Consider the following 23,142-nt stretch of genomic DNA (forward strand, 5'->3'; position numbering starts at 1 on the left):
AAGTCAAAATTTGTTTGTAAAATCAGCAGGCAATCGATTGCTGCAGATTTTGCTTCAGATTGCCAACATTTCCTGCATCGTCAGAAGAAAAATCAGCTGGTGCAAACATCCACATGACCTGGTGCAAATATGCTTTACCTACAAGAAGGTTCAGCACCAAATGCACCAGCTGACCACCCAATTCAGATTACTGTGGGCTGAATGCTCATGCCCACCAATCCCACACACTCAGCCAGGGCAGGCTAGTTTTCTGAACAGGGAGAGGGGAGTAAGCTACCGTGAAAGGAATCTGGCTATAGCACTACCCGAACACAAGAAATCCAACATGTCCAACTGGTATATACCCCCACATCGGCGGAGAGGGGAGAGACAGAAAGCCAACCTACTCATCAGATAGTCAACTGACCCAACTTAAATCCAGGATAAGAAGCTTTTTTCAAGAAACTGTACCACTCCAGTTTTTTTGTGGTATTGCAGCTCATTTAAGTGAGTTGCAATACAGCACACAAACTGAAGACAGGGGTGGTGCTGTTTTGGAGGTAGCCATGTTCCTCTAATTCTGCATAACCCTTTACATATGTATAGTCTGCTGAATGTGGTTGTTACAGCAATACCTGCTTATACATATTGATAACAGATTAATATTATAGATGCTGCAGTGATTTGCTTCATTTGGATAGCTGACTGCACCTGTGGTCATACCACTGCCCACCATTCACAATAGTACAAAGTGCTGCCTTCACTTTTTTGCAGAAAATACATAAAATATATAATAAATATATATATATATATATATATATATATATATATATATATATATATATAGAGAGAGAGAGAGAGAGAGAGAGAGAGAGAGAGAGAGAGAGAGAGAGAGATATAATATATATATATATATATATATATATATATATATATATATATATAATATATAGAGATATATATTATATATATTATATATATATCTGTATATCAATCCCCTTAACGACCGCAGGTGTACATTTACGCCCCTGAAGTCCGTGCCTTAACGCAAACGGACGTAAATGTACGCCCGCGGTTTCCCCGATCGCTGTGTACACACACAGCGATCGGGGAAGATGGCCTGCTATAATGTATAGCAGGCCATCCTAGCTTGTCGGCACAGGGGGTGGTTAACCCCCCCCCCCCCCCGTGTTGACGATCGCCGCTATTGGCTGATCTGAATTGATCAGCCAATAGCGGCGATCTGCAGCTTTCCGGGTCATCGGTGAAAAAAATGGCGGTCGGTGCTGTCCGAGGACGGCACCGACCGCCATTACTGATAAAAGTAATGGTGGCCTGTTGCCACGGTCCCGATCCCCGTGATATAAGTGCCCCCAAAGTGTAAAATACCTGCTCTGAACCCTTCAGATAGGTAGCTGAGGGGTCCAAAGCAGGTATTTGGGCCATACTCACCGGATCCGGGGTCCCGATCGGCGTCTTCCGGGTCCGCGGCGTCCTCTTCCGCTATTTCCGGCGGTCCCCTTCGGCTTTTTTCGGGTCCCTCGTCGTCTAACTTCGTCTTTTTCTGGATTTTTCCGGAATACTGCCCCCTAGCGGCTAATAAGTGTATTATGTGCACATAAGTGCGCTGCTAACCAGCGACTCCTCCTTTTTGGCATAGGATGTTTTTTTCGATATCCTACCGACACGGTCTGCTGATAAGTACCGCACATATGTGCGGCATTTATCAGCAACACCTTTGTTACTTAATGTTTAAAAAAAACCGTAAAAAAACACTACATTACACAAAATAAAGTTTTACACTACACATTTACATACCCCGTATAAAGATGGCCCCCAGGGTGTTTTCAGCGTCAGACGCATACGTTATTATTGCCTCAGACACTGAAACAGCCAGTGAGGATGAATGGGGGGATCCTTTTTCCCTCCATTCATCCTCATCCTCATCATCATCATCATCCAGTGACGTGTCTGGGGGTAGCGTAGCGTACGCTCCCCCCCAGACACGTCTTTCCCGGCAGTATCGTCCCAATAAGAGATGACGGTATGGCGTCAAATTCTACAAACTCTGTGAGAGTACCTCAGTGTACACTTACAGATTTAGGGTACGTGCACACTGCTGAATGGCGAAGGATAACCCTTTGTGCACCTGGCACCCACCGGCGGACTGATGCAGGCGTGCGTCTCCACCCGTGTCATAGACTCCATCCTATGCATGGGCGGATTCCTTCGTCCGTCCAAAGAATGAACACGTTCATTCTTTGGACAGAGAGCGGAATCCACCTGTGCATAGAATGGAGTGTGACACGGACGGAGACGCGTGCCTGCATCAGTCCGCCGGTGGGTGCCAGCTGCGGAATGCACAAAGGGTTATCAGTCACCATTCCGCAGTGTACATGTACCATTACAGTGTATGAAGGAAGGGACACCCAAATCCACCCCCCAGATGAACCCCCACCGCATCCTTGGAGTTAGTGGGAAGATCGTTCGGGAACTGATCTTCCCACAGCTGGATAAAGGTTGCCACCCGTACGGGGATAACTTTTATACCAGCACCTCCTCTTCCGGTCCCTCGCTGCCCAAGCTACTGTAGCTTGCGGCACGATCCAGAAATATCAGAAGCAGTAATAAGCCCTAATATTTAGCAGCCATGGAGCGGACCCAGCGCTTTTGGATATAAAGGACCCCGTATCGCACCAGGACAACATTTTCCAGGTGACGTCCCCCACACTGGAGAAAGGGAGACCCCAGAGGAAGTGCAGAGTGTGGGGTAACAGGGGGATCAGGAAGGACACCATTTTCCAGTGTGACACCTGTCCTGATCACCCCGACCTCTGCATACTGGATCGCTTCCAGGCGTACCACACGTCATCGGAGTTCTACATTTTCTAAATTCTGTCCCTTATTCCTATTTCAGGGGTCACGTTGATCCGGGGATTATTCTGATTGCCATTATGGAGTCGGGAAGGAATTTTTCCCCTGTGATGAGGCTACTGTCGTCTGCCTCACGAGGGGTTGTTTTTTTTTTGCCTTCCTCTGGATCAACACAGGTTGAATTTGATGGACTTCTGTCCTTTTCAACCTTATAAACTAATAATTGGCATAATACCTCCAAAATAAATTAATAATTGTCCCTTTTCCCCAGCTAAATAGGTATGGCCTCCATTCCCATTAGAGGATACCATTATGTAATTACAAAGCCTCTGTGCTGCCAGGACAGTAGAAACCCCCCCACAAGTGACCCCATTCTGGAAACTACACCCCATAAGGAATCTAACAAGGGGGGCAACAGGGATATGACCCCCTGGTGACGGGCACATTTGTGCTGTAAAAATGAAAAAAAAAAAATGGTATTTTTTATTTTCACAGCACATGTTCTACACATGTGCCCATCACCAGTGGGATCCATATGCTCACTGCACCCCTTGTTAGATTCCTTATGGGGTGTAGTTTCCAGAATGGGGTCACTTGTGGGGGGTTTCTACTGTCCTGGCAGCACAGGAGCTTTGTAATTGCGACATGGCCTCCATCCTCCATTCCAGCCTCTAAATGGGGCTCTGTCCCTTTGGTGGCTTGCCCTGTGCCCATATGGCACATTATGTCCACATGTGGGATATTTTCATACTCAGGGGAAATTACTCTACACGTTTTGCATTAATTTTCTTTTTAACCCCTTGTGGAAATGGAAAAAAAATCAAGGCTAGACCAACATTTAGTGTAATTTTTTTTACATTTTTACACTAAATCATTGATCTTGTCTTCATTTTTTCATTTTCACAAGGGGTTAAAAGATTTAAAAAAAAAACAAAAAAAAAACAAAAAAAAAAAAAAAACACAAAACGTGTAGAGCAGTTTACCCTGAGTACCGAAATAACCCACATGTGGACATAAAGCGCCATGTGGGTGCAGGGTAAGCCTCCAAAGGGAAGGAGTGCCATTTGGCTTTTGGAGGCTGGATTTGGCTGGAATAGATTTCAAGGGCCATGTTTCATTTAAAAGGCCTCTATGTTGCCAAGACAGTTGCAACCCCCCACAAGTGACCCCATTATGGAAGCTACACCCCTCAGGGAATGTAACAAGGGGTGTAGTGAGCATATGGACCACACTGGTGACGGGCATAAATGTGGAACAATGTGGTGTGAAAATAAAATATTAAATTTTTTACACTATAATGTTGGTTTAGCCTTGAATTTTTCATTTTCACAAGGGGTTAAAAGAGAAAAAAAAAAACACAAAATGTGTAGAGCAATTTCCCCCAAGTCCTTAAATACCTCACATGTGGACATAAAGCGCCATGTGGGCGCAGGGCAAGCCTCCGAAGGGAAGGAGCGCCATTTGGATTTTGGAGGCTGGATTTGGCGAGAATGGATTTTGAACACCATGTTGCATTTACAGAGCCCTCGTGCTGCCAAAACACTGGAAACCCCCCACAAGTGACCCCATTCTGGAAACTACACCCCTCAAGGAATCTAACAAGGGGTGCAATGAGGATATGGACCCCTTGATAATGGGCACATTTGTGCCGTGAAAGTGAAAAAATTAACATTTTCAATTTCACGTCACATTGTTCCACATTTGTGCCCATCACCAGTGGGGTCCATATGCTCACTGCACCCCTTGTTAGATTCCTTGAGGGGTGTAGTTTCCAGAATGGGGTCACTTGTGGGAGGTTTCCAGTGTTTTTGCAGCACGAGGGCTCTGTAAATGCGACATGGCCCTTGAAATCCATTCCAGTGAAATTCAGCTTCAAAAAGCCAATTGCCGCTCCTTCCCTTTGGAGGCCCGTCCTGCGCCCGCTTGGCACTTTATGTCCACATGTGGGGTATTTCCGTACTCGGAAGAAACTGCACTACACACATGAAAAATATTGGATTACAATAAAATCTCTGCACAGAAAATAAAAATTTTCTAATTTCTTACACACTTAGCTTTTATTTCTGTGCCTTCCCTAAAAGAGTTAAAAACTTTCTGGATGTGCTTTTGCAGATTTTAGGGGGTTCAATTTCTGAAATGGGGTGGTTTGTGGGGCTTTCTAACACACAGTCCCCTCAAATACACTTTAAACCTGAACAGGTCCCTAAAAATCTGATTTTGAAATTTTACTGAAAATTTGGAAATTTGCTGCTAATGTTTTAAGCTTTCCATTGTTAAAAAAAAATGAAAGATAGTTCAATAAATGCCGCCACCATAAAGTAGACATGTTGCTAATGCTATTTAATATATAATTTATGTGGCATAACCATTTTCTGTGTAAGCAGAAAAGTTTCAAAGGTGGAAAAATACAATTTTTCAAAATTGTTCACGTTATTTTGGATTTTTTCATAAAGATTATAAGTATCGACTTCAATTTACCAGAAATGTAAAGTACAATATGTCACGAGAAAACAATCTCAGAATCAGCTGGATAGGTAAAAGCATCCCAAAGTTATTAATAAATAGTGACACAGGTCATAATCATAAAATTTGCCTCGGTCCTTAAAGGAGAAGTCCGGCCAAAATTAATTTTTGATATGTTGTTACTTATGAAAAGTTATACAAATTTCTAATGTACATTAATTATGGGAAATGCACATATAGGGCTATTTCCCTTAATTTAGTAGATCAGGAAGTGTTAGAAATATCTCTGAAGAAGTGACGTCACGACCCAGGGTGTAATTCCTATGGAGTGTCCAGCAGGGGGCGCTCTCTATATAGAAGTCTATGGGACTTTATTGTGTCTATGGGTTTCTATGTAATGTAATGTAGTGTACAGTGCTTTATTGAATGAATACATCTATGGAATACTTTGGGGAGCAAGTGTCCTTGCTCCCCAAAGTATTGCATAAATGTATTCATTCAATACATTCAATACACAGTAAGCCCGCCGATCCGCCGCATTTCCGCCGCATTCCCGCCGATCCGCCACACGCTGATCCGCCGCATTCCCGCCGATCCGGACCATATACATTGAACTACAGCTCCCATCATCTGCTTATAGTATGAACAGGTGATGGGAGCTGGAGCTGGGTAATGGATATGACATGCCGCCGGGCGCAGGGGGGAGCCGCTCAGTACACAGCAGCTCTCCCCCCTCCTCCTCCTCCTTCCGTGATAACTTCCGCCTATACCAATGCTGAGTCCCTGCCTGACCGCCGCTCTCCGCTCTCCCCCCCATACATACCGGCTCCCGATGCATCCTGGTGTCCGCGCTGATGCCGGGAGCCGGTATATGTGAGCGGAGAGCGGCGGCCAGGCAGGGACTCAGCAGTGCTATAGGCGGAAGTTATCACGGAAGGAGGAGGAGGAGGGGGGAGCGCTCCTGTGTACTGAGCGGCTCCCCCCTGCGCCCGGCGGCATGTCATATCCCATCACCTGTTCATACTAGAAGCAGATGATGGGAGCTGTAGTTCAATGTATATGGTCCGGATCGGCGGGAATGCGGCGGATCAGCGTATGGCGGATCGGCGGGAATGCGGCGGAAATTCGGCGGAAATGCGGCGGATCGGTGGGCTTACTGTGTATTGAATGTATTGAATGAATACATTTATGCAATACTTTGGGGAGCAAGGACACTTGCTCCCCAAAGTATTCCATAGATGTATTCATTCAATAAAGCACTGTACACTACATTACATTACATTACATTACATAGAAACCCATAGAAACAATAAAGTCCCATAGACTTCTATATAGAGAGCGCCCCCTGCTGGACACTCCATAGGAATTACACCCTGGGTCGTGACGTCACTTCTTCAGAGATATTTCTAACACTTCCTGATCTACTAAATTAAGGGAAATAGCAGTATATGTGCATTTCCCATAATTAATGTACATTAGAAATTTGTATAACTTTTCATAAGTAACAACATATCAAAAATTAATTTTGGCCGGACTTCTCCTTTAAGGCCATTTTATGCCCGGTCCTTAAGGGAATATTTATATTAGATTATATACACATACACACACAAAAAAAAATGTTTCTTGGATTCCAAAGTGTTTATGACCCTCTTTTGCCCCATCTTTACCATTACTTGCATAGTAATTTTGGACAATGTTACATGTGCTGACTGTACGGGCAATGCTCATCATATAACATGCTGTAATAGAGGCCCTGGATGTTACACACTCCTACATCCAATACATTATACAGTTACCTTGCTCAGTTTGCCTAAAACCCTAATCTCCACCTCAGACAGGCTGGTTCAATGATGGCTATCCATACAGTCAGTGCCAGCTGTCAATAAATCTGCTTACATTGGTTTAGTGCTATGTTATGTCAAGGGTAAAATTTTTGACATTTTGTTAAAGATAGCACCTCAACTACCATTCTAACATCTGTAATGTCATAAAGTTATAGGGGGGGGGGGGGGGGGGGGGGGGGGTGGATGTGTCACACCTCTGGGTCACATGTGAATGGATCGGTGATTCCTGCACTGAGGGGTGTAAAAGGAGCTGTAGTGCTTAACTGGTGACCTGGCTTGTTTCTACTTTTCTTGTGCATTGTTATGGAGGCTGCCATCTTGCCCGTCTGTTTGTTTTTTAACAGAATTTAGAGACATGCTTTACAACAAGCCTCATGGACATAGACGGCAATAGACAGGACCTGTCCCCTTGAGATGAATGTGAAACATTAATGAGCATACTTTGTGAGCTTTGTAGAGGTCATTCCACAGGCAGCTGCTATTGTCTTATACTGATGCTATCTATCAGCTGGTGTCACCTGTTGCTGTAATTCTGTACAGATCCCTTTACAGCAGCCTCCTCTTATCACCACAGACAGAACAGAAATGCCCTATGACAGAGCAATAATCTGCTGAATTAAACATAAATCAGGCAGATATTGCTCCCTGCAATAAAGACAGCAGTCAACAGAGGAGGGAGCATTGGTTTGCTTGTTGGCTGATCGCTGTCATTCAACAGGTTTAAAAATCGTCGGCCGCACAGCGCTACGTGTAACAGGTGATGTGCAGCTGACAGCGGATTAAAGAGGTACTTGGTGTCCGTATATAGAAAATAATAAAGCTGTTATGCTGACCAAGACGGAACAATGTCACAGCCAGTGATGGGCTGATCAGGCTGTTGCTGCAGTCAGTGGGGGACCCATAGATGTGGCAGGAGGACACCAGGGGGCAGTGGAGAGGTAAGCATAGCTTCTTTATTATTTTCTATATACTGACGTTGAGTACCCCTTTAAAGCATCACTATGTCTGTTCAGGCCTGGCAAAACGATTATAGAGCTGTGTAATAGGCTCTGTAAGACAGTGCCCAGCTAGTCGTTCAGCACTTGCTTACCCTTCACATCAGGCCATGTAATACATCCTTAAGTTTCAGACCCAGTGGTGAGAATGCACAAAATGTCAGGACTTTGTGTGGTCAATAAAGATGATGGAAAAAAAAAAAAATATTCATATATATATATATATATATATATATCAACAGCAAAGAATCAAAATTAATAAGCACAACATCTCCAGCGGCTCAGATCTTCTAGGAAAGGCCGATGACCTCCTCGATATACTGTTCATTATGAGAGCAGATCTCCTGCGGGAATTATTAGAGCTGCGCAGAGTCCTCATGGGACAGCACTTTCCATGACATATACCAATAACATCCAACAAATATCCATGGCAGAAAAAGGAGAGCGATTTCTTCTGGTCAAGTGATCAGACTGGTGAGATTAGTGCAAGAGAAGGTTTAGTGCTGTGATGATAATATTGCAGATGGCGATGTAATATTGTACTATCCTTGCTCCTAGGTTTTTTACGTGAAAAAACACACAGCAGCAAATCTCCTTGTATCAGGAAAACTTAATTTCACTTTTTTTCCTTATAAAATAAGACAATTTAACATTGATGCACAGAGTGTATGCGACCTGCACACCACTTGCTGGGAGAAGTGAATGTACCGCTCGCTGAAAGGACCTTTTAAAGCCCATATTACCAAGGCGGCCTGGAACATTAGCAGTTTGTTACAGTTACACTGGACTAATGAATGTTAGAGATATTTTGCTAAAAAAATGGTACAATTTTATTGGAATTGCAGAACTAGTATATGGGTACTTAAGAAGAAAGAGATCAGATTGCAACCACTTAAGAAAAGGCACATAAAAGAAGAAGCCATGGTCACAAACATTCTAGAATGGCTTAGAGTGCACCTATAACATTATAGCTCTGTCTTGGATCCAAGAACAACATGCAGAGACTTAGCAATCCCCATAGGTCCTATTCAATCTATAATTGCAGGCAGAATCATGCGTCAAGAAATACTCCTAATGTATAGCCCCAGCGGAAGGCTCCAATACAGTTATCGGAGGCTATAGGCTCCAATATTAAAGGAGGGAGGAAGAGAGAAAAGCGGGGGATAATAATGTGTAGGAAACTACTCCACTATAGTATTTTCCCCATCCACCTGAATAAAAGAATACAGATATATACTAGCCCATTGGATACCAAAGGGAAGCTCTTTAGGCCTCTTTCAGGAGAATGGAAGCCAATGGACATATTTCACAGGTGTTTAATTACAGCACTACTAGTGCTTTGCTGCCATCTGGGATCTGCATTCAAACCAGAGCAGACCGGGCACCCCTACTTTATGAAATGCATACCTTGAAATAGGGCTGGGCGATTAATCGAATTAATTCGATTAATTCGCCCAGAATTTGAGAATCGATTTGACTTTTTTGGAAAATCGAAAATCGATTTTCCAAAAAAATCATTGGATTTGGGCGCGCGGGCGGGCTGCTACCATCCTCCAGCTACTGAAACAGCGTGAGGAGCGAGAGCGCCCAGCAGCGTCCTATGTCCCCGCCTCTGACCCGCCCCCATAGCCGGACGTGTACGCACGCTTCCTCCCGGCCGCACATGGAGGTCCCCGGAGGAGGCTGCAGATACTGAAGCATCGGGTGATCGCTGCGGGTGCTGGAGCTGTACAGCAGCGACACTATCACCCGATGCTTCAGTATCTGCAGCCTCCTCCGGGGACCTCCATGTGCGGCCGGGAGGAAGCGCGCGTATATGTCTGGCTATGGGGGCGGGTCCGCTGCGGGGAGTAGTGCGGGCGGGAGGAGAGCGCAAGTGCCGGTGGTGTGCGCCCGCGCAGAGCGGGTACACCAGGTATGTTCCCTCCTGCCCCGGTCTGCTCCATGCCCCTGCCGATCTGCCCTATTCTCCCCCCGATCTGCCCCATGCACCCCCCAGTGTGCCCCATGCATGTCCCCCAGTGTACCCCATGCCTTTCCCCCCCTAGTCTGCCCCTTGCTCCCCCCAGTGTGCCCTATACTTGCCCCCCCCCAGTGTACCCCATGCCCTTCCCCCCCAGTCTGCCCCATGCTCTTAGCTATGTCCCTGACCCTCATCTTTACCTGTACTACTACTATACCCCTCATCTGTACCTGTATTACTATTACACCAGGCTCATCTATACCTGTACTACTACTATACCCCTCATCTTTACCTGTACTACTACACTCCTCATCTATACCTGTACTACTACTGCACCCCTCATCTATACCTGTACTACTACTACACCAGGCTCATCTATACCTGTACTACTACTACTACTACTACACTCCTAATCTGTACCTGCACTACTACTACACCAGTCTCATCTATACCTGTACTACTACTACACCCCTCACCTTTACCTGTACTACTACTACACCCCTCATCTATACCTGTACTACTACTACACCCCTCATCTATACCTGTACTACTACTCCACCAGGCTCATCTATACCTGTACTACTACTACACCCCTCATCTTTACCTTTACTACTACTACACCCCTCATCTATACCTGTACTACTACTACACCCCTCATCTTTACCTGTACTACTACTACACCCCTCATCTATACCTGTACTACTACTACTACACCAGGCTCATCTATACCTGTACTACTACTACACTCCTCATCTGTACCTGTACTACTACTATTACACCCCTCATCTTTACCTGTACTACTACTACACCCCTCATCTTTACCTGTACTACTACTACACTCCTCATCTTTACCTGTACTACTACTACACTCCTCATCTTTACCTGTACTACTACTACACTCCTCATCTTTACCTGTACTACTACACTCCTCATCTGTACCTGTACTACTACTACACTCCTCATCTGTACCTGTACTACTACTACTACACTCCTCATCTGTACCTGTACTACTACTACACCCCTCATCTGTACCTGTACTACTACTACACTCCTCATCTTTACCTGTACTACTACTACACTCCTCATCTGTACCTGTACTACTACTACTACACCCCTCATCTGTACCTGTACTACTACTACACCCCTCATCTATACCTGTACTACTACTACACCCCTCATCTATACCTGTACTACTACTACACTCCTCATCTGTACCTGTACTACTACTACACCCCTCATCTATACCTGTACTACTACACCCCTCATCTATACCTGTACTACTACTACACTCCTCATCTGTACCTGTACTACTACTACACTCCTCATCTGTACCTGTACTACTACTACTACACCCCTCATCTTTACCTGTACTACTACTACACTCCTCATCTGTACCTGTACTACTACTACACCCCTCATCTGTACCTGTACTACTACTACACCCCTCATCTGTACCTGTACTACTACACCCCTCATCTGTACCTGTACTACTACTACACCCCTCATCTATACCTGTACTACTACTACACCCCTCATCTATACCTGTACTACTACTACACTCCTCATCTATACCTGTACTACTACTACACTCGTCATCTATACCTGTACTACTACTACACTTCTCATCTATACCTGTACTACTACTACTACACTCGTCATCTGTACCTGTACTACTACTACTACACCCCTCATCTGTACCTGTACTACTACTACACCCCTCATCTGTACCTGTACTACTACTACACCCCTCATCTGTACCTGTACTACTACTACACCCCTCATCTGTACCTGTACTACTAGACCCCTCATCTTTACCTGCACTACTACTACTACACCCCTCATCTGTACCACTACTACACCCCTCATCTTTACCTGTACTGCTAATCCCCTCATCTGTACTACTACTAATACACTAGTACATAGGGCACATATTTGGGAAAACTACTTATATGGGGCACACAATGGGCTTGTCTACTACATAGGGGCACGGGAGGAGCACTGTTACACTGGGAAGCAATATGGTTGTTGTCTCAAACGTCTATAAAATAGTTTCTGATGCTGCAGGGAGAAAAATGCCCTGTTTGTTTAGCAAAAAGAGAAAAAAAAAAATCGAGATTTAAATCGAGAATCGTCCAAAATTAAAAAAAAAAAAAAAAAAAAATCGAGATTTTATTTTTTGGCCATATCGCCCAGCCCTACCTTGAAACCTTGACTACTGTGCTCACAAGGGCCCCAATGTAAAATCTTACACCTCACTGTGAAGTATCCCCAGCTTATTGGGGTGGGGTGGGGGGGTCATTTCATCACACCTTCTAGCAGTATGGGTTTTACCTCTCCTATCGTCATTCCTATACCCCAAGAAATAGGTCTTGCTGGGTGGGCTAACAAGTAAGAAAGTATGCAACCATATTTTTCAGTTTGGAAGCTATACTTTTTAGAATGATGTTGCAGTCATGACTGCAAGGAGTGCTAACCGTAATTATGTAGATAGAGACAATATATAAAAAATAGTGTGTATGTCTGTATGTAGCAGAGCCATTAGTTTATGGTGATGTAGCAAAGGTGTGTGACTGTATGATGTATTAGCACTGTGTGTGTCTCTCTCTGGGTATGCTTACGCAGCAGAGCTGTGTGTAGGTTTGCATTTTGAGGTAGCAACGCTGAGTGTGTGTATTGTACAAGTAACAGAGCTGTGTAAGTGTGGGAATAATGTGCTGTCAAGGAGAGTGCCAGTTCTTCTAAATACTGCAGGGGCCTGGATTACAGCAATAAGAATTTCTGTTCCTTGGAACTAAACATGTAAAGAAGGAAAATTAGGTCTGAAGAATTTAGGGAGAAAAAAGGTAGTTTGGTATAAAGGTGGCAATGTGCCAAATAGTTGAAATGCCTGAACTATGGCATATGTTATTGAGACACCACATGTAAGTCATGTAATTTAAGTAAGTCAAAATGTAGAAACAACACTCCCTTTTAGTTAACCATGTCTGAAATGCTCGGCAGCAGGAAGGAGGGGATCTGTTACATTCACTTCCAACATGAGAAGGTTATCCATCAATACTGAGGCAATTGAGGAAGAAAACCTGTGGTAAGGACATTTGTGGTCACAAATGTCAGGTTGCCCTTCAAGCCTGGCAAGCAAGGCATATAAGCACCAAGTCTTAAAGGGGTTTACCCAGAAATAAGGCTATGTTCACATCACATTCAGGTTCTACAATGAATTCCATTATTAAAATGGAAGCACCCCTATAAGTTTATTATACAGCTATTCAGCTTTCTTTACATAAAACTGGAAAATGCCTTTAAGGGAAGAATTCAGCTAATAAATAAGCAGCGTACCATCCCAATCAATACACAGAACACTCTATATTCTGAATCCTTTAAAATTCCACAGATTCAAACGCCATTGTGATGATTCGCTAAAAAACATTCAACTATTTTACTGCAGCCTAATAAAAGCATAGTTGCCGAGCGTTGTATACTAGAATCCTGCCGCCTTTCATGCATTTTAGCACAGGAATTAACACAGTGAATTGATTCTAGCTTTTGTTGTGTTCAACTAGGGTGGGTTTAAGTGTCCTTGTCTGAGACAGAAAGAAGAACTCCTATAGCACTTTATCTAGAACTATATCCACACACTGTATTCAGTTTCTTTTTGTCTGTGTGTATTGAGTTGAGGGAACATTTTGGAAATCTTTCCTGGTAAGGGCCTAAGCAGATCACGAGTTTACAGCAAAATACATTTTACTTTTTGGTCTACTGCAATAATACGCTTACTTGTCAGTGTTTGATCATCATTATTGGCCGCACATCTGTCTGAACAGGACATAAGGAGCCGCTAATGTTTTCTCAATGGTTGCACGAAACACTATCAGTCATCATATGACGGGCCAGCCCCACGATTATTCGTGCCTTGTAAAGGCCCTGCAAACAAGCACCGATCTTGCTTATCTGCGCCCATAGTGCTGGAGGCCTGTACTTGACAGCTATAAGGTACTGAAATGTGACTGGTCCTTCTTAAAGGGAATCTGTCAGGCTCCATACCTAGCTGTGATTAAACTTTTTTTTTTTTTTTAATGAAAAGCCCAGCATCAAAGTACACGTATAGGTACAGCATCTGAACATTGGGCCCTGCAACTACAAGGTATTAGGGAGGGCTTACAGAGGGTAAGGGGCCTTAAAATAAAATATGTTCATTGTGGAATTTCCAGAAAAGCAACTTATTGGTCCTTAACCGTGTACTGGGATTCTCTGCTGTACTAAAGGGAAAGAGGCAATAGACTGGGCTGTTCACACAGCTGCTGTGTTCCTATTAAATGGGCCATGAAACATTGTACAATTTAAGTATTCTGTATGGGATCACAATAGTTCTTTTCCCATTTATTTGCGCTTGGTAAAGAAGTGGAGCAGCCAACCATCTCCGCTTTAGTTGCAGACTACAATATTCTGCAATTGGAGATTAGGATTAGAGATTTTAGACAAATTTTTTTTATTTTTTTAATAGAAAAACATTTTTGGTTATTCATACAGAAAATGTAATTGCATCAGCTCTGTTGTAAGGACTCATGCACATGTCCATACTGCATCAGTAGTGCTCCGTGCTTCAGGGACCACTACATAGAAGATGGTAATCCATGACGTCAGGCCCAGCTTTCCGACAGGTCCAGCAATGCCATCGTCATTTCCTTTGCAAGGCTGTGTTCACACACTGTTGCAGGATTTTATGTGATACAACGCCAAAAAATACTAAATAACCATGACACCTCCTCACTGTGTGAACTCAGCCTCAGTAGCCATAATAGAATGGCACAACTGGAGCAAATGACATGTTCATTTTTACTGTTTAGCGGAAATGGTAACAATACTGTGCTCCGAGATGACTCCAGCTCCTAAACAGATGTCCTTGTGAAGCCCGGCTGACACAATGAGAACAAGCCCCAGTAATCCTCCTGCACCTTTCTGCATTACAGAGCATTTCCTTGCCAATTTCCTTAGATTATATGCAGAAAAAGTATATGCATGATCTCCCACACAAATAATGTGAATATGGAGACAGGAGAAGTAACAGAATAAGAATGAAGCCAGGCACATAGGAAAATAAGAGGGAAAGCCATGTCTCCTGACTTCAGGCAAGCTCAGGCATGTTTCTGGTATTCTCCTGTGGCACGCGGGCACAATCTTCCTAGCCTGGTATTGATGCAGAGCTAAATAGCCATATCTTCTGACAATGGAGACATTAATAACTGTTTTCTAAGACGCTTTCATTCAAAGTTCCTGAAGGGCAAACTTGCCAAACGCTTGGCATTTAACTCTCAATGGATGCAACCTTGGGGCTACCAGGAAAACATTGATACAGCCTATGGCTCTATGTTTTCCAGGACTCCCTAAGGCTGCATCCAACTTCTCCAGGCACAACTCTTGTTAAAGGGCCAAAAAAACTGATGATCAAGAGTGTCCATGGCAAGAAGGGGCCTACGATTTTCTAAATGGCAGACACTTTAAGGCTATGTTCACACTATGTACAAACAATGGCCGTTGTTTGCCGTGTCAAACAAAGGCCACAGTTTGACATGTTCCTGCGGCCAATATTACCATATCGCTGTGGAATCCCATCTGCCTCAGCGGCAAACGGCGTCTCTGGATGGGTCGCGGCATGTCAGTTCTATTCTATTTCCATCAGGGGATTTGAACCAAAGAATGAACTGTTGGCAGGTCTCTAGACAGGTGAATTACCCCTAGACCACAGCTCCAACACACTTGGGATCAGAGATTCAACTATATCTGATCTGGAGTGATGAGATGGCCAGAGTGCGAGACAAACAACACTTCATTACAGTAGGATTGTGCATAATCCACTGCACGGACAAATTACCAAGAGGTACCATGCTCACTAGGAGACTGCCAGCACCTCAGGTAGGGCCCAGGAGCTGACTGATACCCTTTAATGCAAGAACGACTGTTTAAAAAAATCGCCAAAAGCTTTTCTTGTCTTACAAAATACAGTGTGAACATAGAATAAATCTGCAAGAGTAAATCTGACCAATAAGTATGGGGTGGATATCCTGCTGTCCATTAGAGACAGTTCCAAGAAAAAAAAAAGGTGGAGAGAGAAATGTGCACAAGAAACCAGATTTATATGCCCCTAGATACAAGCAGGCAACTATGTGCTTGTATGGAAGTCATGCAGCTCTTATATGTATACAGCACTGCAGGCCATGCCGGGCATATGTCCTGTGTGTACTCTTTATGGCCTGGTAATGTGCAATGGAATTTACAAAGTTTATATCGTTCAGAAAAAAAAGATGAGCAGACACTGTAAACAGGAAATGCTTGAGGAGAGTCTTCTGGGACCCTCCTAAGAAAAGATCAATACAGATAGAAGAGACCACAGGCTGCCGATCTTACAGGGTAACTAGTCTATTCATGTAACGTCTAAGCTGAACTAGAGAATTCTCCCCAAAAGGTGATAAATTATAGGCCAAGATAGCAAGATGTGCGTTTCTGAATGGATATTAACAGTTAGTAATTTACATGATAGAGAAAGCAATGACGTGCTGCAAAGGGCATTTGTTCCTATGGTAACCCGGCCCCGGAGGCAATAAATTAAAACATGGGGATAGGTTCATTAATGTGAATGTATTCTCTTCAGTACATTATTAACATGGCTATGGTAGCAGCTAGCTTGTTCTAAGCTGTGGGAGACTGCAAAGAGCATGCCCATTTTTTTAAGCTAAGAACATCAGCATGCCCTTAAATCCTAAGAGGCTTTTGCTAAAAGTATGTTGGGTTTTGGTAAACCAAATTTGCATAAACTGTGCTATATCCAAAAGGGAATCTGTCAACAGGTGTATCCTGCCCCAGGAACAATTGCCCCCGATTCCAGCCCCGCTGCCACTGGCTTTGCTTCCTGCAGTGGTTTTCATGAAAATCAGGTTACCAGCAAGACTGGTCGCTACACATCTCATTCATATGCTGAATGAGATAAATTGCAAACTTGCTTTATATATCACATCTACTGTTGGTTTAGGAAGTTATAACAGTGACACTGTAAAGCATCTAATGTGCACTGAACTGAAGGGCAATAAATCTTGTATTATCCACAACGCTCCTATCCCTATCTGATATTTAAGCGGCCTCCTTAACACTTGCTTCCATTCCAGAAGGCAACCACTTACATCTACAGATTAGAATATCAGGCAGCTTCAGTAATGGGGTAGGGGGTGGAATATATAATATTTCCTACATCCTACCATGCTTTTCCTGTAAAGATATTTTTAGTGCTACTGGCTTTCTGTACTCCTGTTAGTAAAGTGGATTTGCCTAGCAAAGGTTTGATAATGTACCTAAGGGTGTACTTGTTAATAGCATCTGAAAAGCAAGAGTCCAACATCCCAGCAAGTCTGCTGCTGACCACAGAATGGATAATATGGCAAAGCTAGAGGCCTATACATCAAAACTAAAGGGTCATAGAAGAAAAAAATGTATGCTAGCGATTCTGAGATTGTTTTTTCGTGACATATTGTACTATATATTAGGGGCAAAATTTGGTCACTATCTTGTGATTTTCTGTTTAAAACATCAAAATCATGAAAAACTGGAAAAATGATCATTCGTTTTTCGTGTTTTTTAAATATCAAACATAAGCTATTTAGCGTGCGTTAAAAATAATTATTGTATTCTCTGGGTCACTACAGTTATGTTGATACCAAATTTGCATAGTTTATTTTTAATTACTACCACTTTGGCGCAATTGAAACTACTTTCCTACAAAAATTTTATAAAAACTGTCGCCACATTGCAAAATCCATAGCGTTCGTATCTTTCACACAACAGAGCTGGCTTTGGTCTCATTTTTTGCGGGAAGCTGTGTAGCTTTTATTGATACCACGTATTTTATATATATATATATATATATATATATATATATATATATATATATATATATATATATATATATATATATATATATATATATATATATATAATCAAAGAATTCCGCAGCACTGCGGAATTCTTTGATTATTTACGGGGAGACGTGGATTCGGTCTCCAGCTGCTGGCACCCTTACACCATTCTGAACGGAGTGCACTTCAAACTGGACGTTATATATATATATATATATAAATAAATAAATAATGTTTTGATATTTTTTTATATTTTATATTTTTTATATTATTTATATTTTTATATTTTCTGAAGAGGATTGATAAAATACAGCAATTCTGGAGCTTTCTTTTCTATTACAGAGTGTGTCATGCAATATAATTATTGATATAGTTTTATAAATTGTGTCGTTATGGACGTGGCGATACCAAACATGTATAGGATTTATGTTTTATTATGTATAAGGAATATAATGCACTTTTATTATTGGGGGGGGGGGGGGGCTTTTTGTGTGTGTTTTGGTGCAAACCTTTTTTTTTTTTTTTCATTTTTGTACTAGTGTACATTACTGTACACTAGTGTACACTAAGCAGTGATCTTTTGATCACTGTTACAATACACTGCACTACTGCTATAGTGCAGTGTATTGTCTATGTCAGCAACAAGCTGACAGGCAATCTACACAGCCATACCTCTCGTATGGCTGTGTAGAGGCTTCACACTGGCGATCCACATGGCGACGATCGGAGTGCCAGACCTTGCCGTGGGACTTCCGATCAGGTGAGTATATAACTGCACCTAACCAGAACCCGTTACATGCCGCTATCATGACTTGACAGCGGCATATAATGGGTTAAATCTACCCAGAGCCGTAAATTACTGCTTCGGGTAGTTGCAGCAGATCAGCTGTCATGCCGACAGCTGATCTCCTGCAGTACCGGCCGTAAAAAGGCTACGGGGACAGAATAAAGCCCTGAAGTGACCGTCGTAAAAAGCCAATATGGCGGTCACTAAGGGGTTAATGACCAGGACGATGTATTTAAGAGGTTGTTCAAGTGTGAAAATCAAGTGGCTTTAATATTTCCCTGCAGTGGTCGCAACACATCAATATACTATCGGACAGAATTATGGGGAAATCAGCAACGGAGTAGCATTAACTTTTATCAGTAAGTTTTTGTTCTAATTTGGTAAAATGTTAACTATAAATTAATGATCAAGAAAATAGATCATTTTCAGGACTTTTTACACTATAAAGTGAGTAAAAAAGTGTAAAATAAAGAATACCTGTCACTATAAAAAACACATGTCAAAAGTTTTGATCATTTGGCGTCCAAGAGTTTAGACCACGATCGATTACGGCACATCCTAAGCTTTAGCTGTCCAGGCATGATGGGAATTGTAGTTTTGTAACAGCTGGAGGGCCGCAGTTTGACAACCCTGGATTAGGAAAAGGAGCTTGGACCTGGACAGCACAATAGACTTACACGATGCAGCCATACAGGTCACATAACACAGAGCCATAAGAGAATGCGCTGCATGTAGGCTTCCCCCAGCTCATTCTCCTGATTGGTCGTGGCTTGAACACATTTAGACCGCAACTGATCAAAACTTTAGTCATGTTTCTGTGAGATGCCAAAGATTTTTTGTAATGACAGGTACACTTAAAAAAAAAAAAATCAGTAACAGTAGGGGATCAACGTCAGTGCTGGAATCCTGGTGGTGTGGTCCTTTGATTTTTTTTCAAATGCCGCCCAGTTTTCCCGTCCTCGGCGCCAGTCTTTAGCTGTGCACCAGCCTGACTCTATGCACTGGGGGTGGGCCATCCGCCTAAAGTGGGACCATATCCTTTCCCATTTGTAACATGACTCCATTAGAATCAATGGAGCCGCTTTACAGAAAGGAGAGGATCTAGTCCTACTAGGGAAGGGCAGACCAAGCACTAGTGCACAGAGCCGAGCCAGTGCACGACCAAAGAACACTGTCCAGTTCCCTTGGAAAGAGAGCGGTGACTAGACACGGGCAGGGAGCCGCCTTAATGACTACCTGCCTCGCGCCAGGCGATTAAACTTAGTTTTCTCTGATTGGTTCCCTTAAAAAAATTGGGTTCTTTTTATATTTTAAAAAAGGGGGAATTTACCACACCTATACGAATGGCTGTTTGTCACATTTTCTTTCCGCAAATGGTTCGTGTTTCTTGGAAAATCTGCTGAAGTGAATGCCCCACATGTCAGTATTCTTTGGCTGGTAAGGATCATTTAAGGACTTTTTAAAACAGGTGCGCAATGTGACATCTACTCGGAACTCACTTACTAGGAACAAGGAAACTCATGGTCTTGTTGCTCTGCCTAGTTAAAGGGGTACTCCATATAAGCAACCCCCCCCCCCTCCCGCCAAAAAAAAAACAGCTTGTACATTTAGATAGCTGCTTTTAATCAAAGATCTGTCCTGGGGTCCGTTCGGCGGGTGATGCAGCTATCGTCCTAAAAAACAACTTTTAAACTGGCCAGCCCATGCTCAACGGCCGGGGCTTAGATTGTGTATGCATTAGGCTGGCACAACCTCTCTGTCCCTCCTCCCCACCCTCCTCATCATTAGGAATGCTCCAGGAATGCTCCTATTCCTCAGCTGTGTGAATACTGAACATGGGCAGGCACCTGTGCAATGTTCAGACAGGAGACAATGTTCCAGTGGCATTACTAATGATGAAGAGGGTGGGGAGGAGGGATGGAGGGGTGGTGCAAAGTTAGGGCACAGATACTCCCGTTGGGCACGGGGCTGCAAGTTTAAAAGTTGTATTTTAGGACAATAACTGCATTACCTGCTGAACGGACCCCATGACAAATCTTGGATTAAAAGCAGCTATCCGAAGGTACAAGTGGTTTGGGGGTCAGATTGTGGGTACAGAGTCGCTTTAAGCTGTTCCATTTAGTTGTAATCCCAGTCCGACTAGCCGATGGCACAAGTAGCCTATTGCTGGCAGCAATGAATGCATATTTAGCACCAATTGCTAGCAAGCTTTAGTGTTATGGGGTTGGGCAATGTCTGTTAATAGAGCAGATGCAACATGTCAACATCACAGGCGGCAGGCATCCAGCAGGATGGGTGGGGGGGGGGGGGGGGGGGCTGGGTGGAGGAGGAAGCATTTGCTACGGTATGAGAGCACCACACAGGTTACTGGGATTTGTAGTCTAAAAGCAGCATGGCACTGGAACTGCAGGCAAAGAATATGATTGGGTATATGGGATCACTGATGCACCAGGGGTCTGTCCTTTCACTAGGAAAAGTGCTAGGAAAATTTTTAATAGAATCAGCAGATTAACACTTTTAACATACACTTACATCCAACCAATACACTAACCATTGTGCAACGGTTTGAAAAATTGGTTGCCTGAAAGGGCATTACTCACAGGCACAAAAAATGTCTGTACAAATAGGCAAATGATAAACTCGACCAAAATATAAAAAAATACAAAAAAAAAAACTAAAAAAACAAAACACAAAGCATTTTTTTTTCATTAATAAAGCACAATACATTTGTTATTGCTGTAGCCTAACTGCCTCAGTATCATTTACACTACACAGTCCAGAAAAACAAAACACCAAAAGACAATGGCAAAATGTTGAATACATTATATGAACCCTGCCTTACTCAGCGATTTTGGCATCATTCTAGTCAGTCCCGGCAGGGGCAGTCATACAGGTTACAGATTTTGGCTTCACTGCCGGTTTGTTAGTTCAGAGAATCTAAATTCAAGGGTAACAACCAATATGGCTGCACTTTTTGTTGTCACTATTGTAAAACAAGAGAGAAAGAAACGTAGTTACCAAGGTTTAGCTATTGCTCCGATTTCAGACTGAATATATTTGTGTTTTTGTTTTTTTTTTTGGTAGAAATCCTAAAGTAAATCCTACCACTTTAAATGAAGAGTCCAAAATTCTATTTGTACATCTACATCTATCTGATTTATCCTAACTTTTATTTGAATTAGTAAGAAAAAAACAAAACCACACACTAACATTTTCACCCCCATCGTCCCAACCCCATCCCATTGCCTTTCTGAAACATCCCTATTATGGTCCACAACAGACCTCATCCTGCCACGTGTTATCCAAGATAAAGTGGTAAGACCATGCATTATGTAGCCATCAATTTACATTAAACCACAGCCACATGTTCAGCTCTACTTGTACAAACAGATGAAAACTTTGCAGAACTTTGATCATAATGTAGAACACATCATTGCTTTTTCAAGACAATATCTTACATCATACAGTAAATAGTAATCTAACAAAAACTGTTCAATTACAGATATATCCCATAGAAACATAAAAGTGTAGTGTCTGCCTTTATGTGTGTATTACGTATTCAATTAAAACATATATATGCTAGTCAAAACGAACCAAATGTAGACTAGGGTTGGTCTATTAAGGACTATGGATGCATTGCGGGTACACCACAGTATACGTTGGAACATTATTCGCAATGTACACAATTAACGTACAGCTGCAACAGTAAGGTTAGGTACAGACGCATTATTCGCCCATATCATGTCTACAAGTCCTGGCAGACTGCAGGTCTGATGAGCGAATCACGGTCAGGTCATGATTTGCAGCCATAATACAGGGACAAAGGAAAGGTCTGTATTATGCTAGTGTGAGCCTGGTCTCAGGATGCAACCTGTTAACAGGAGGCCAAAAATCAGACACATGCAACAATTTCCCAGTTCTTACAGAAGCCTTGACGGTAGTATCCATAGAGACGTACAGAACACAGAAACCATAGAGACCATACTCGTGGGAACTGTACAGTAACGCACACGGTGCTTGCATCGCCTTTGTGAGGCCTTTCATACAATATACTGCTTTATCATTAGCCAAGGAAGTCTACCCGGGGTCACTCGCTACCTTCTGCAGAACAGCAACATCTATTTTTACACTCAAGGCTTTAGCCAAAGGGGCAAATGGGAAATAACACAGGAATACTCACCGACAGACCCCAACTGCTTGTAGAATCGGTATTCCAAATGCAGCTGCGGTGCTCTGGATTTCATAGGTTCCTGGGAAAGAGTAGACATATAAACATTGATGTCACATGTACAACAAGGCAATCTAGTAATAGGTCAGACCCTCTTAATATTATAAA

General features: G+C 42.9%; 1 protein-coding gene across 4 annotated transcripts in view; it reads right to left on the bottom strand.

Moving 5' to 3' along the window:
• CSNK1G3 (casein kinase 1 gamma 3) overlaps positions 1–23,142 on the bottom strand; it is a 111,622-nt gene that overhangs the window by 40,146 nt on the left and 48,334 nt on the right. For 3 of the 4 annotated variants that reach the window (XM_069962640.1, XM_069962641.1, XM_069962642.1), the window contains exon 4: positions 22,987–23,056. In XM_069962640.1, coding sequence (XP_069818741.1) covers positions 22,987–23,056 — 70 coding nt within the window. Of the gene's footprint in view, positions 1–21,648; positions 21,753–22,986; positions 23,057–23,142 lie in introns of those variants that run through there. The other variant, XM_069962643.1, reaches the window with a different exon arrangement.

This window comes from Dendropsophus ebraccatus, chromosome 3, assembly GCF_027789765.1.
Source record: "Dendropsophus ebraccatus isolate aDenEbr1 chromosome 3, aDenEbr1.pat, whole genome shotgun sequence".
NCBI lineage: Eukaryota > Metazoa > Chordata > Amphibia > Anura > Hylidae > Dendropsophus > Dendropsophus ebraccatus.